This window comes from Acomys russatus, chromosome 21 (assembly GCF_903995435.1).
Source record: "Acomys russatus chromosome 21, mAcoRus1.1, whole genome shotgun sequence".
NCBI classification, from domain to species: Eukaryota; Metazoa; Chordata; class Mammalia; order Rodentia; family Muridae; genus Acomys; species Acomys russatus.
Window position 1 is genome coordinate 18,345,825 of NC_067157.1, and position 13,262 is coordinate 18,359,086.

Consider the following 13,262-nt stretch of genomic DNA (forward strand, 5'->3'; position numbering starts at 1 on the left):
TAACAGCCAGTTTCCTTGTGGAATCCAGCTGTAACCACACAGGACAAGGTAAGCATGAAGTCCAATGTAATACAGCTTTATCACTCAATCTGCCTCATTGCAGAACCTTCTAGCAATTAACGCTATGCATCCCAAGGTGTGCTCTCTCCCCCTCCCTCCCTCCTTTCCCCCTCTCAGCTTAATGTTAGCCTCTGAATTTGTACTTTTCTATTGCTATAATGAGACACCATGACCAGGGCAAATTACAGAACAAAGAGTTTATTTGGCTTTACAGTTCCAGAGGCAGAAGGGTCCAATTATGACTGAAAATAGTGGCAGCAGGTGGCAGACATGGTGGCCAGGACAGCTGAGAGCTCATGTCTCCAGCCGCAAGCAGGAAGCAGAGAAAGTGGACTGGAAATGACTAGTAGCTTAGAATCCTCAGAGACCAGAGACCAGAGACTTCTCCACACAGGCCACACCTCCTAAACCTACCTAAGCAGTGTCACCACTGGGGACCAAGTACTCCTGCATTACAGCCTGTGGAAAATCATGCTCAGTCCAACCGCCGCAGCCTCACTTCACCACACAGTTCCTAAAGCAACACAGCAGTGCTAAATAAAGCTTTTGCTCTGTGTTTGTCTCTTAAGTCAATAGGTATTTATTTCTGTGTGTGCGTGTAGGGAGGGCAGATGCCATAGTGCACACATGGGAACCACAGGACGGCTCGCAGGACTTGGCTCTCTTCTACTATGCAAGTTCCAGGAATGAAACTCAGGTTGTCAGGCTGGGCAGCAAATGCTCTTAGCATCTGATCATCTCACTGACCCTCACTCTGTGTTTTGAAATAAACTAGATGCTATGTCTCTCTTTCTGGAGTAGGGCAATGTGACCAATTCAAGACACAATTGACATGCAAGCAGCCAATCGGAATGTAATTCTGTAGCATGCTCCTGACTGTAGCACAGGTCAGGTGACTTGCAACTCACACAGAACATGATTATAGCCTCCTCAAGCCCTTCTATTCTTCTCACCACCAAGTGTTTGGGGGAAATAACAAGAGCCACAATCACGATAATAGGAGGGTGTTTAGGATGTTAAGAAGTAATCGTCACAGTCACACTGGCCCATAACAACAGCTGAAAGCCAGAGCAGGGCTAAGTAGAAGCAAATTTCTGCCTGATTTCTTTTTTAAATACAGACTATCTTTCACACCCATAGACTTCCTGTTTATGAATTTACCCACCCACTAAAATGAGTACCTAACTCCAAGCCTAACACTCACGGTGTTAAATAAGCTCCATTTGGACAGGAACTCCACAGCAAACTCAGTGTTAATGAACCAACAATACACGACATGTTTCAGGCAGATGTATACAAAGGCACTGTGTGCTGACCTGTTGAGGACATGAGAGACCAAGGGTTGTCACCAACCTAGTTCTAATTTGCCAGATAATACAGAGCATGGAATGTGGCCTGCCCTATAATGAGAACTGACTAGATTTTCAGTACCCCTCAATCTTTGCTTCTAGAAATGCAAAACATCCCTCCATCCAAAACGCCATGCACGAAACACACTTTGGGTTGGAGACAGTGTTGGCAGAGGCTGAGCCTGGGGGCGGCGGGGAGGACTAGAGCACACAGGACTTGGCATTTACTGACTGCCTCTCGCCTACATAAATTATCTCATTTGACCTTTGCGATAACTTTGTGCAGCGGGCTCTGCTATTGTCAATTTATAACGAGGTCTAGAGAGGTAGGAACATTAACTGAAAGGCAGCACGTGAGGGAGTTAGACATCATATTCACACAGAGCTTAGGGAACCAGAGCTCTGATCCTCTGAGGAACACAGCCGCAGCTTTCCTGGGGGTCTCTGTGGCCCACCTGCTCATGGAATTCCAGGTTTCACACAGATACACTAACTGCTGGGGTTCTTGAACTTTCCCTCTGTTCTACTCCCTGGCCAAACACAGCACAGAGATTTGTAAGCACGGGATATATCAATCAGGGCACCAAAGCTTCATGAAGGAAGTGTTTAAGAAACAAAGTTTCTTTGACAATGAGAGGATATACATTAACTTTCTACTTCAAATAGAAAAAATTCAGAGTACCACAGCAGTATATGTAGGATTTGTCGTAATTTATTAAACAATGTTAGCAGTATATTCCTATTACATTTTCCCCGTCAAATAAAAAATCAGAAAAACACATATAATCTAAATAGAGTAGTAAATTAACAGGAATAAGTAATTAATAGTGCTTAGTTCAGTGTATATGCAGACATTGAATGAATTTTCCAAATACAGCTGAACCTGAAACATGCACCCCACATGCCACAGTAAACCACTGACCCTTGTTTCCCCATCTTCTGTCAGCACTACAGAGCTTAGAGAGGCCATGCATACATCAAAGTGACAGTCCTAAGAGAAACAGGACAACACGAACGTATCCAATTTCTTATACATTTTTGTTAAAGTTTTGCCAGGAAAGATGAGAGCCTTAATGAACATGAGCTCAAGGTCTACATACGACAGCTCTTTGTGATGCAGTTTAGCGATAGCTAAGAAACTATTTTCTACAATAATGGCTTTGGTCTCAGATGGTAATTACACCAAAATATTGACTACAACTGGGAATCTCTCACTTGCAAAGGTTGGCAATTCCAAAATTCACTGTTAGACATGGCAGTCATGTGTTTTTCCAGGACAAGGTAAAGATTTTAATCTGTACAGTGGATCTGAAATATTCCAAAAACCCAGGAGTTTCCCTCCATGTGGGGCTTAGTACCTTATCCAAGCTGGTCTCGAATTCATGAGCTCAAACAATCCTTCTGCCTAATCTTCACTCGTGTTCAGCCTACAGGCACATGCCACTGTGCCCAACTCTCAGAAACATTGTAAACACTGCCAAGCAACTCAAACATTTTGAATTTTGGAGCAGTCTAGACTTTTTGAGGTAGGAATGTTTGGCCAGTAAAGTTTATGCAAACATGTCCAAATGAAAACACAAACAAAACCTTTGGAAATCTGAAACACTTCTAATTCAAGCATTTTGCATAAGAGATAGTCAACGTGCAACACGTCAATGATCCACTCGGTTACTAGGTAATCTAAAAGAATTGCTGTGGCTCAAACAGGCTTTAAACAGAAAATGAACCAGATGGTAACGCCCCCCACCCTCCATCAAGCTATCATTTATAACATTGTTTTCCATTTTTAATACTAAATTCAGTTAGTAAATGCTCCCCTGCAGGTGTCTACCTCCAAAAAACCAAAAGTCTACTGTGCACTAACTGTGACATCTACTGCATGCCCTTTGTACTGATGGGATCTGCAGGATGGAAACCTTCTACAGTAGAAGCCCCATGGTGTGGAGCAAATTCCACTATGCACATCAGTCTCTTTTCATAGCATCATACCGACTTCATTTGGATGTTCATGAGAGGAGGGGGCACTTGGGAGGCAGAGGCAGGTGGATCACTGTGAGTTCAAGGCCAGCCTGGTCTACAAAGTAAGTCTAGGGTAACCAAGGCTACACAGAGAAACCCTGTCTCAGAAAAAAAAATCTCACAGGATCAGCTGGCCAGGAGAAATGACTGCGCCTCATCAGTATGTCCCCTCTGCCATTCATCACCTAACTGGTATTGCAGACCCAGGGTCCTCTTCATGCCCATCTCAGATGGAAGGGACCCAAGATTTCTCAGAGACACTCGTCCTTTTAGAATTTAGGGTACAGCAACAGACATCACTCAAATAAACGGAATCTTGATCATTCATAACACTTCTTAAGATGAAGATACAAGCAAACAGAACAAAGGAGCAGTATGTTAAAATCTGGAAATGTGCCAGTTCATGGCCTTCAAGGAACTAGGTCTAAGTGACAACATGGTTCAGCAAGCATCCCAAAGAAAAACATTCAAATGACTACAGCAGCAATGTCTACATCAAGCAAGACAATCTCTTTTTTTTTTATTTCTTTTCTACATTTTATTATAAGTGTATTGCTTTTTTAAAAATATGTTTTATTAATTTATTCATATTACATCTCAATTGTTATCCCATACCTTGTATCCTCCCATTCCTCCCTCCCTCCCTCCCTCCCTGTCAACAGAACAAAGTGACAGCCTACAGACTGGGAAAAGATCTTCACCAACCCTACATCTGACAAAGGTCTAATATCCAAAATATATAAAGAACTCAAGAAATTAAACACCACCAAACCAAATAACCCAATTGAGAAATGGGGCTCAGAACTAAACAGAGAATTCTCAACAGAGGAATATTGAATGGCTGAGAAACACTTAAAGAAATGCTCAACGTCTTTGGCCATCAGGGAAATGCAAATCAAAACAACTGTGAGATTCCATCTTACACCCATCAAATGGCTAAGATCAAAACCTCAAGCAACACCACATGCTGGTGAGGATGTGGAGAGAGAGGAACACTCCTTTATTGTTGGTGGGAATGAAAACTAGTACAGCCACTTTGGAAATCTATCTGGCGCTATCTCAGAAAACTGGGAATAAGGCTTCCTCAAGACCCAGCAAGTCAATCTCTTAATCAATTCAATTAACAGCTTTATAAGTCTGCAATTTAGTCACTGCCAATAAAGACACAAAAATTTACCAAACCCATGGATACTTACTTAACATACGGGAAGGAGGTGGGGGACAGGTATGTTTTCCCTCAGGTACCAGCTTTTTTTTTTTTTTTTTTTTAAGACAGGGTCTTTCGTTAGCCTAGGCTGACCAGGGAGCTTCAGGGACCCATCTATCCACCTATCTTTGCTCCATGGCTTCTGGGATTGCAAGCATACAATACACACAAGCACACAATGCCTGGCTTTTGGGGGTGGGGGTGGGGGGAAATGGTTCCTAGACTTTGAACTCAGGTGTGATATTTGCCTAGTGGATGCTTCACCAACTGAAGCGTCTCCTCAGCCTGAAACCTAGAAACTCGCAACAGTGTGGTAAGAAGAGGCTCTGTTGGCTTGGATGGTAGGCAAAATGCAGTTCCAATAGGAAAGCAATAACTGGGACCGCTTGACTAAACTTGCAAAGGACGCAAATGCTGAAACAAACAGAAAAACAAAGACTTGTAACTTGGGCTGCCCACACAGAGCAACTTAGAGACCTGAGTTCAAGTCCTGACGGACCTTATAATCATCCCATAATTTTGGATTCTTGACTTCTATGTCTGTAAATGAGTGGCTTAAGATAGCTAGAGTCTAAAATTTCTATCTGGAGTTTCCTTTAATTATGAAGGCAGTTCCACTCTCCCCAGACCCCTTTTAAAAATATTTTGGACAACTAATAGGTTATTGTGGGTTTTCATTTGTTTGCTTTTATTCTCTTTCTTTCTTTCTTTCTTTCTTTCTTTCTTCTTTTCTTTCTCTTTTAATTTTTTTTTAATTTTATTTTTGCTTTTATTTTCAAAACAAAAGACATGCTATGAAGCACAGACTAGCTTGGAACTCACTACGTACCTGAAGCTGGCCTCAAACTCATTGTGACCCTTCTGCCTCGGCTCCCAAACTCTAGGATTACAAGGCTGCACTACTATAGCTACCTGGATATCAGGCTTCTGTGTGCATTAGTAAAAGCGCAGAAACCAATCCACTCAGCTGTGACTAGGAGATTATATCCACGCTACTGCACAAGACAATGGCAGGGCTGCGGTGCAACGTGGGAGAAGGAAGGAGGCAGTGACTGGCGTGTGCTAGTGCTAAGCTGAAACAGCCAGATGTTTATGCCATGCAGCTACTTACAGCAGAAGCTTAGAAACCCAAACTGGGCATTATTATGCAGTAGTATCTAATTCTTTAAAATAGTGAAAGTAAGTAACTGCAGGATAAAGAAAAGTGAAAGGGATCACTGGGGGAGGGGGGGAGGCAATAGAGAGGGTAAGATCAGGCTGCAAGTGATTGAGTAAATGGAAAACGTGGGGGTGGGTTGCTTTAATGAAGGAGAGAGGGAAATATAGCAGGGAGAGGAAGGTAAAATAACAGTAAGGATGTCTGAGAAAGTCATAAGGAATCATATTATTGTATATGGACCTAAAATATCTATAACGCACATGAGTCTGTGCATACATACACTTATATAGCTTACATGAAATCTTCCCACCTAGGCTGACAATGCTTCCTCCAAGAGCCAGAGACAATCTGACAAAAGCCCCCACACCAGGCACGAGGAACACTCTTTTTGCGGGGTTGTGTACAAGACTCCCAAAACGCTGTAAGCTCCTGCTGTTCCCCTCAGCTGCTTCCCAAAGGTAGAAGGTTCACCTCTTGCTGAAGACACCACGTGCTATGGACACAGCACCCAGAGGACCTAAGCTGCATTTGATCTGAGAGCCTCCTCCCTGGGGATCAGCTTTCATGGTATCAGAAAGCTTCCCAAAGAAGAAGCATCCAATACTCTCACCCAGCTGTGGTGCCTATGAACCACAACAACGGCAAAATCAGCCTTAAGGCGTAGTGATGCCACACATACCTTGACGTAGCCGGCAGCTCTCTAACTGGACTTTAGACGGACTCAACAAGAGGGAACCCACGGCTAGCACCGAAAAGCCAGCCAATTATTCAGTGCTGGTGACGTAATGGATCCTAAGGCGAGCCACTTCATTTAACCAGCACAACCCCAAACTGCAGTCCGAATATTTGTCCTTATACCTACAGATACGTGCAGCCTTCACTCCTCATCAAGAAAACTTCGCGTTGCAACACACAGAGACCACGCTAGGATGTCACTATCAACCAAAGCGCGCAGTTGTGGAGCTCAGTCTCAACTGATACATCTACAGACCACCTCTTGCCCCTGTGGCTCAGGGGTCACTGCAGAAGAGAGGGTGAAAAATTGTAAGCACCAGAGGGGCTTCGCGGTGGGATTGTGTTTCCTACAAATGTCACAGAAGCTACACCCATGAAGCTTCACCAACATGACAGCCTAAATATGACCTAGGCAAGGAGGACACCAATAAACACGCCAATGTGATACCAGAAATCTCAGAAGGCCTCCACACTTTGCAAAGAACTGCAGGCAACTAAGGAATGCTGAGAGCGGAAGTGATAATCTTCCACTGGGAAGAGGCCCCAGATTGGTTAAACAACTCCTCAGCTTCCTAAAGCTGAGAAGCCAACAATCAAATAAGGGGAATAGGTATCCTCAAAAACATGATCACTAGTGACGAATTGCATCATTTAAATATCAAATGAGGAATAAAGGTAACAGATGCTATAAGCATCCAGAGGAAGGCAGTCCCCAAAGACCAGGCTGCTGAGGGAAGCTCCAGGTGCAAAAAGAAAGGGACTTGACCTTCTGCAAGTTCTAACTATAAGCGAAACACGGAAGGAGGAATACCGAAAGCTCAATTACCTAAAGAGGCTAACACAGCAAGATAGTAAAACTGACGTTTCTACTCAGAGCCAAAGACAGTAAAACAGCATTCCCAAGCAGGTAGCCAGAGCACTCTTCAAAAACACCAAAGGAAGAAGTCTGTAGGTTCAACAGTGCTGAGGTAGGCTACCTGCTATGCCAACCACTGCAGCAAGCAGCTTTGTGGAGATCACAGAATGGTTCTGATCTCCATTAGGGAAGGCGGGAAAGAAGAGTCTGTGGAAAGACGCTGAAGCTGAGAAGACAGCTTTGAGGGGAGCACTTGGAGAGCCTGATGCTCATCTCAAGCACTGGATCCAGCCCTAAACCACAAGATGAGAAGAAGCTGGGTAGGGAAATGTGAGGCCAAGAGAGGTGGCTGAGTTGGACTGGTTACCAGAGCCTTTGAAGAGAATGGGTGGCTCCCACGGACCGGATGCAAGTCCTATGGGCAAGAGACACAGCAAGCTGGGATGCAGTCGCATGTGTCCAGCCGCGTGGCCGAGCTGGAGCTTGAGCAGATCACGACAAAACGACGATGAAGGAAACCCCAGCGCCAAGAAGCTGAGCAGGGAGTCAGTAACTAGTCAGAACTTAAGACGCTTTTTAATTGCCAGGGACGTTAACATGGAAATCTCAAGCAACTGAGGCAGGAGGTGGAGGACCCACAGGTGACGGCTGAACTGGGAACACCTGCGGAGGATATGACAGCACCTGAGTTAGACTCCATGGAGCGTCTTTACTGCTCCCTCCTGTCTGTGTCCTTCCTTGTGTCACTTCATAGGGATCAGACACCAGGGCTGGCCAGACAAAAGGACAGTAGAAACCAGGCTAGAAGCAAAAAAAAAAAAAAAAGCCCGTGAAATCCCTTCCCCAGTTGCCAATCTGCCCCATTGCAGGAAGCAGGGCTGAAGAGGGTGAGCAGAGTACAAGAAGCCTCACCTGTACATCTGCCTGGAAGAGTGTATGGTTGCCCTGGATGCTTTATTTTTGGTTTGGTTTGGTTTAGATTTTTGGAAACAGAGTTTCTCTGTGTAGCCTGGACGATCCTGGATTCGCTTTGTAGCCCAGGCTGGCCTCGAACTCACAGAGATCCACCTGCCTCTGCCTCCCAAGTGCTGGGATGACAGGCGTGCACCAGCATGCCTGGCTTGCACTGGACATTTTCATAATCAAATATGAGATGTCTGTGACCTAGTAGCTGAAGGATGGTCTATATTACCTAAGGACCACTAGAAAAATCAAGTCCATCCGTAGCAGAAACGATTCAGTCCTGAGAAGTAAATTTAAAGGGACAGAGGTATGTACTGAGGGGTAGAGGGGAGGCAAGGTAGAAGTGACGGCAAGGCTGTTTCATGGCTGCATCTCCCAGGTCTGCTTTTCTACCTGAGATTCTAAACAATCAACATGGGTGCAAGTACAGAAGTACAGAAATTAATTTTACAAATTAAAATAGAACCCATTAAACCTCCCTCCTTGCCTTGAAGTCAGTAATTAACAGTTTCCACAACCTGGGAACCCACCACCGATTCAGCACTCGTTTGTAACACTTGACATAAACGTCCTAAATATTCCTGACTTACAGGCAGAGACTATGTTTGGCCCCTCTCTCCTCTCTCATTCTCTCTCTCTCACCGGCTCTGTCTCTTAGCTTACCTATATACCCATGTATTAAAAAGGGCCCTAAGAACTGCAGTTCTCACCACAGAAAGGCTGCTCTGTTGGATTCTTAGGAAACAGAACTTAAGCAAATATCACACACTGAGTATTTTCATTAGTTAAAGATAGGCTGGATGGAGGGCTTGGGGGTTTGGCTCCGGGCCAGCGTGTTTGCTTAGCATTCATAAGGCCCTGGGCATGATCCCTGGCACCAAAGGGAAGGACAAACAAAATAAACCTCCCTAGGTACGTTATAAAGTAATGAACAGTCTATCCTCTTTATTCTATCAATGGTAGTCAGGTCTCTGGAACGCGCCTCGTAGAACAACAAATCAGGATGCGAAACCTTGAAACTTTATTATTTAATATAATATATAGAGTGAGTAGAAACCCTCAGAGTATCAACAAGGTTATCAAACACAGAATGGAGGGACCCCTCTATAAGCCTGGGACTCAGGAGGCATTTTTCACTCTGAGGCCAATCTGAGTTATGGAAACCCTGTCTTTAAAAAAAAAAAAAAAAAAAAAAATGAGGCTGGAGAGTTGGCTCACTGGTTAAGAGCACTGGCTGTTCTTCAGAGGTTCTGAGTTCAATTCCCAGCAGCCATATGGTGGCTCTCAACCACCTATAATGAGATCTGATGCTGTCTCCCGTCTGATGCCTTCTGGCATGCCAGTAGAACACTCATGCATAAATAAATAAACTATTAAAAATTAAGTTAGATTTAAAAATACTCGTTTTAAAGTTTTAAAAAATATCTTACCTATATTTTCTTAATACTTTGTTCGTATGTAATAAGTATTTTCAGACAACCTGAATTAAGAGCCTACTCTGTGCTGTTACAGTTCTCTACGTATCCCTGTTGCTACACCTAGGAAACTGAGGGTCAGGGCTGGTGACTTGCTTGAAGTCACACTATTAGTAAGTGGTGGAGCCAGCTTTCTAACTCAAGACAGTGTGTGAGATCAGCAATGCATGTTCTCAATCATGCTGTTTCTTTAGTGCTGGTGAGAGCCCATTGGATTGTTCTGGTTGGTGGTGTGTAGGCACATGTGTTTATGCATGTGCCTCTGTGTGTGTGTGTATATATGTGTGTGTGTGTGTGCTCAGGCGCGCGCGCGCGCGCGCGCGCACACACACACACACACACACACAGAGGCCAGAGACTGGTATCAGGTGTCTTCCTCAATCACTCTCCATCTTATTCTTTGAGGCAGCACCTGGCTTTTTTTTTTAATGTGGGTTTTGGGGAACCAAACAAAAGCCCTCATATCTGCATAGGCAAACACTTTATCAACAGAGGTTTCTTTTTAGTCTCAAGTTCCTACTCAAATAGTTATCTCTACAATATGCTATTTTGAAACAAAAGCTACAAAAAAGTGAGTTCTATTTAATTTACCTCCTGCTGATATGAACTCATTAGAAACCCCTACAAAAATCTCAGGCAGCGGATGCAATGGAACTCAAACTTCTCATACTCCCTTTATACAAGCATTCATGATGTGAGGCTTAGGACATACTATTTACAGTAAGCCTTATGTGACTACAAAAGTTTACAGCTTCTAAAGTGACAAACAAGGGAAACATCGCTTTTTACAGGTTGTGAAACTGACTGAAGTGGGGCATGGCTCTTTTTTTTTTTTTTTTTTTTAATTTATTTATTTTTATTTTCTGTGCATTATATGTCTGTGGGTGGCAGATTTTGGAGTTACGGACAGTTGTGAGCTGCCATGTGGGTGCTGGAAATTGAACCCGGGTCCTCCGGAAGAACAGTCAGTGCTTCCAACCGCTGAGCCATCTCTCCAGCCCCATGGGGCATGGTTCTTAGACTGTTTCGTTGGCAGGCTTTATCTTAGAAAAATCTAAGAGCTGGTGACTGGGGTCAGAGAAGCCTTAGGCACTTCAGTAAAACACCATGGTCACCACCCCTCATCAACATGACTCCCACGTGTCTACTGTCACCTCTAAGAGCAGGGCAGAGGCATGTGCAACCTACACCCACCATTTGCAGGGATGCTGCTAAGGATCCCTGAGTACTGCACAGGACAGCCCCCTGAGAACGAACTACCCAATCTAAAATGCCAACAGCATCACACTGAGAAACCCTAGTATAAGGGATTAAATGTCTGCAGCACTTCCAAACAGACTGGGGGGTTAGAAACAGTAACTACAAACAGGAAAGCAGTGTGCTGTAACAGAAGCCCTGGGCCAGCAGCATCTGGTTTATTACATCCGAGAGAGATACCATCCCCTTAATATCCCACCTGGGCCAGCAGGGCTGAGTTGCCGGTACTGAAAAGAGGACAGGAAATTGAATTGTGAGTAGAGGGGGGAAGGTTTACCGAAGAAAACCAGCTTTTATTAAATACTACACAGCCCCACTTCTAATCTATGGAGTGCTTGTAACTCACCAGAGTCTCCAAGAGTTACAATCTAAAATAAGAAAATGGATGTGGTGGGTGGACACGGTGCAAGAAAAACCCAGAACAAATAAAAATTCATGAGCCTTGCTGTGGCAACCAGCATTCTGGAGATGAAACATTTCTGGGGAGCCCTGGCTTTTAGCCCCAACCATGCAAATGCTCTGATAACATGCGGCCATGGTTACACCCTTCACCTTCCACTCCAAGTTTGCGGATTCTTTGCAAAAGCAAATGGTACCAAGGGCAAAAGCAGCAGCGTCTCTGAGGTGGCACTTGGAGCACAAGAAGGGCAGTGCAAAGAACAGAAAGGAAACTCCACAAAAGGTGGTACTGCTTTGTATGGCTTGAGTCATAATCTCACGATTTTAATTTTTTTTTTCCACCTGTGCTTCTAGGCGCCCCCTTCGTTTTGTTTCTTGTTGTCTTTCTTTGTCTCCTCAACCATATCTCTTTACTGGAAGTGGTTGCCGCCCTCCCCATCCCTGCGTCATTCCCTTTTCATAGTACGCCCCTTCCTCTCTTTAAACTCTAGTGAAATTGTATGATGGGACTCTCTGGTGTTGAGCCAGGTCTCACGAGATTGGCAAGCAATGAACTCAAGCCCACCTTCCTCCTTTCAACACGGCAACAGTCCTACAGAACGTGGTCACCACTAGAGACTTCCAGAACCCCCCCAGTCAGTTCCACACAGCGTTAGATTGCTGGTAAGCTTGGCACAGAACCAATCCTTATTATCAAGATTTACTAAATTAGAAAAAGAACTCCCTAACTGGCGTACCACCCGGAGCTATGGCTGGGAAACTGTGCGGGAGATGTATCCATGGGCTCCTTGAAAACTGTCTTCCAATAAGATGAAACATTTACTAAATGCAAACACGGTGTGATTCATCTAATAAACCTTATTTGACACTTTGTCAGGGTAACTAAAGGAATGACTCATTAAATCCCCAAAATGGCACGCAAGGTATGGTTTACTCTCCTACAGTCCTCGGAATAACCTCGGTAAGTTTATTCTCCCGTTAACTGTGGAACCAGTAGCAAACACCGATTAACTCTGAGGATTCCGGTCATGTTAGGTAAACCAGTACAGTACTCTACGGGGTACTGGAACGCGGTGCTTCATGCAGCCCTTGGCAGAGGCACTTGAGCAACAGGAAAGTCCATTACTACCGTGGAAGCCCAGAAAGTAAGCCTTCGTGTGCTATGGGCAGGTATACCCCTAGTCGGCAATGGGGTGCAAGCCCTGTACACCCCGCGGTGCGGTGTGCGGTCTAGCTCAAGTTTGGTGGCGGGTCGGGAGGCAACTCTGGCTGTTGCTTCTCTTAGGAGCAGTCTCCAGCCGGCGCCAGGTGAGCCCCGAGACCCCGCACCCCGTACCTTGGTGAGCTGGGCGATCTTCTTGCTCATTTTCAGGTGCATGTCCTGGCTGTAGTCCATGCTGTGCCCCGCCAGCTGCGCGGCGGCCGTGGAGGGCGCGAATTTGGCCGCCCCGGCCGCAGAGCCACCGTAATAGTGCTGCTGCCAGCTCATGCCCGGGGTCGCCATCTTCCCGGCCGACCCCGGCCGGGACACCTGTCCCCGTGCGCGGGGCGAGGCCGGCGCAGCGACGACGTGGGGCAGGCGACCGCCGGGGCGGCCGCTTGCCGACCCGCCGGCCCGCGCCCTCCAGTCTCTGCGGCCCGCACCCTCCCGCCCGCCCGCGACGGCCGCGTCCCTCTGCCTCGGCTAGGCGATGGCGCGGCTGGCGTCCCGCAAGCAGCGGCAACCGGGCCCGGAGACTCGGTTGCCGCCGGGGCTGCGGAGGGAGGCGGAGACGGGGCGGGC

At 45.7% G+C, this 13,262-nt stretch overlaps 1 protein-coding gene across 1 annotated transcript in view; it reads right to left on the reverse strand.

Annotated features, from left to right (window-relative positions):
- Positions 1 to 13,055, reverse strand: part of Fam184a (family with sequence similarity 184 member A) — a 111,556-nt gene extending 98,501 nt beyond the window's left edge. The window contains exon 1 of the mRNA XM_051164232.1: positions 12,816 to 13,055. Within this exon, the coding sequence (XP_051020189.1) occupies positions 12,816 to 12,983 (168 nt within the window). The 5' untranslated portion in view covers positions 12,984 to 13,055. The remainder of the gene's footprint in view (positions 1 to 12,815) is intronic.
- Positions 13,056 to 13,262: the final 207 nt, after the last annotated feature.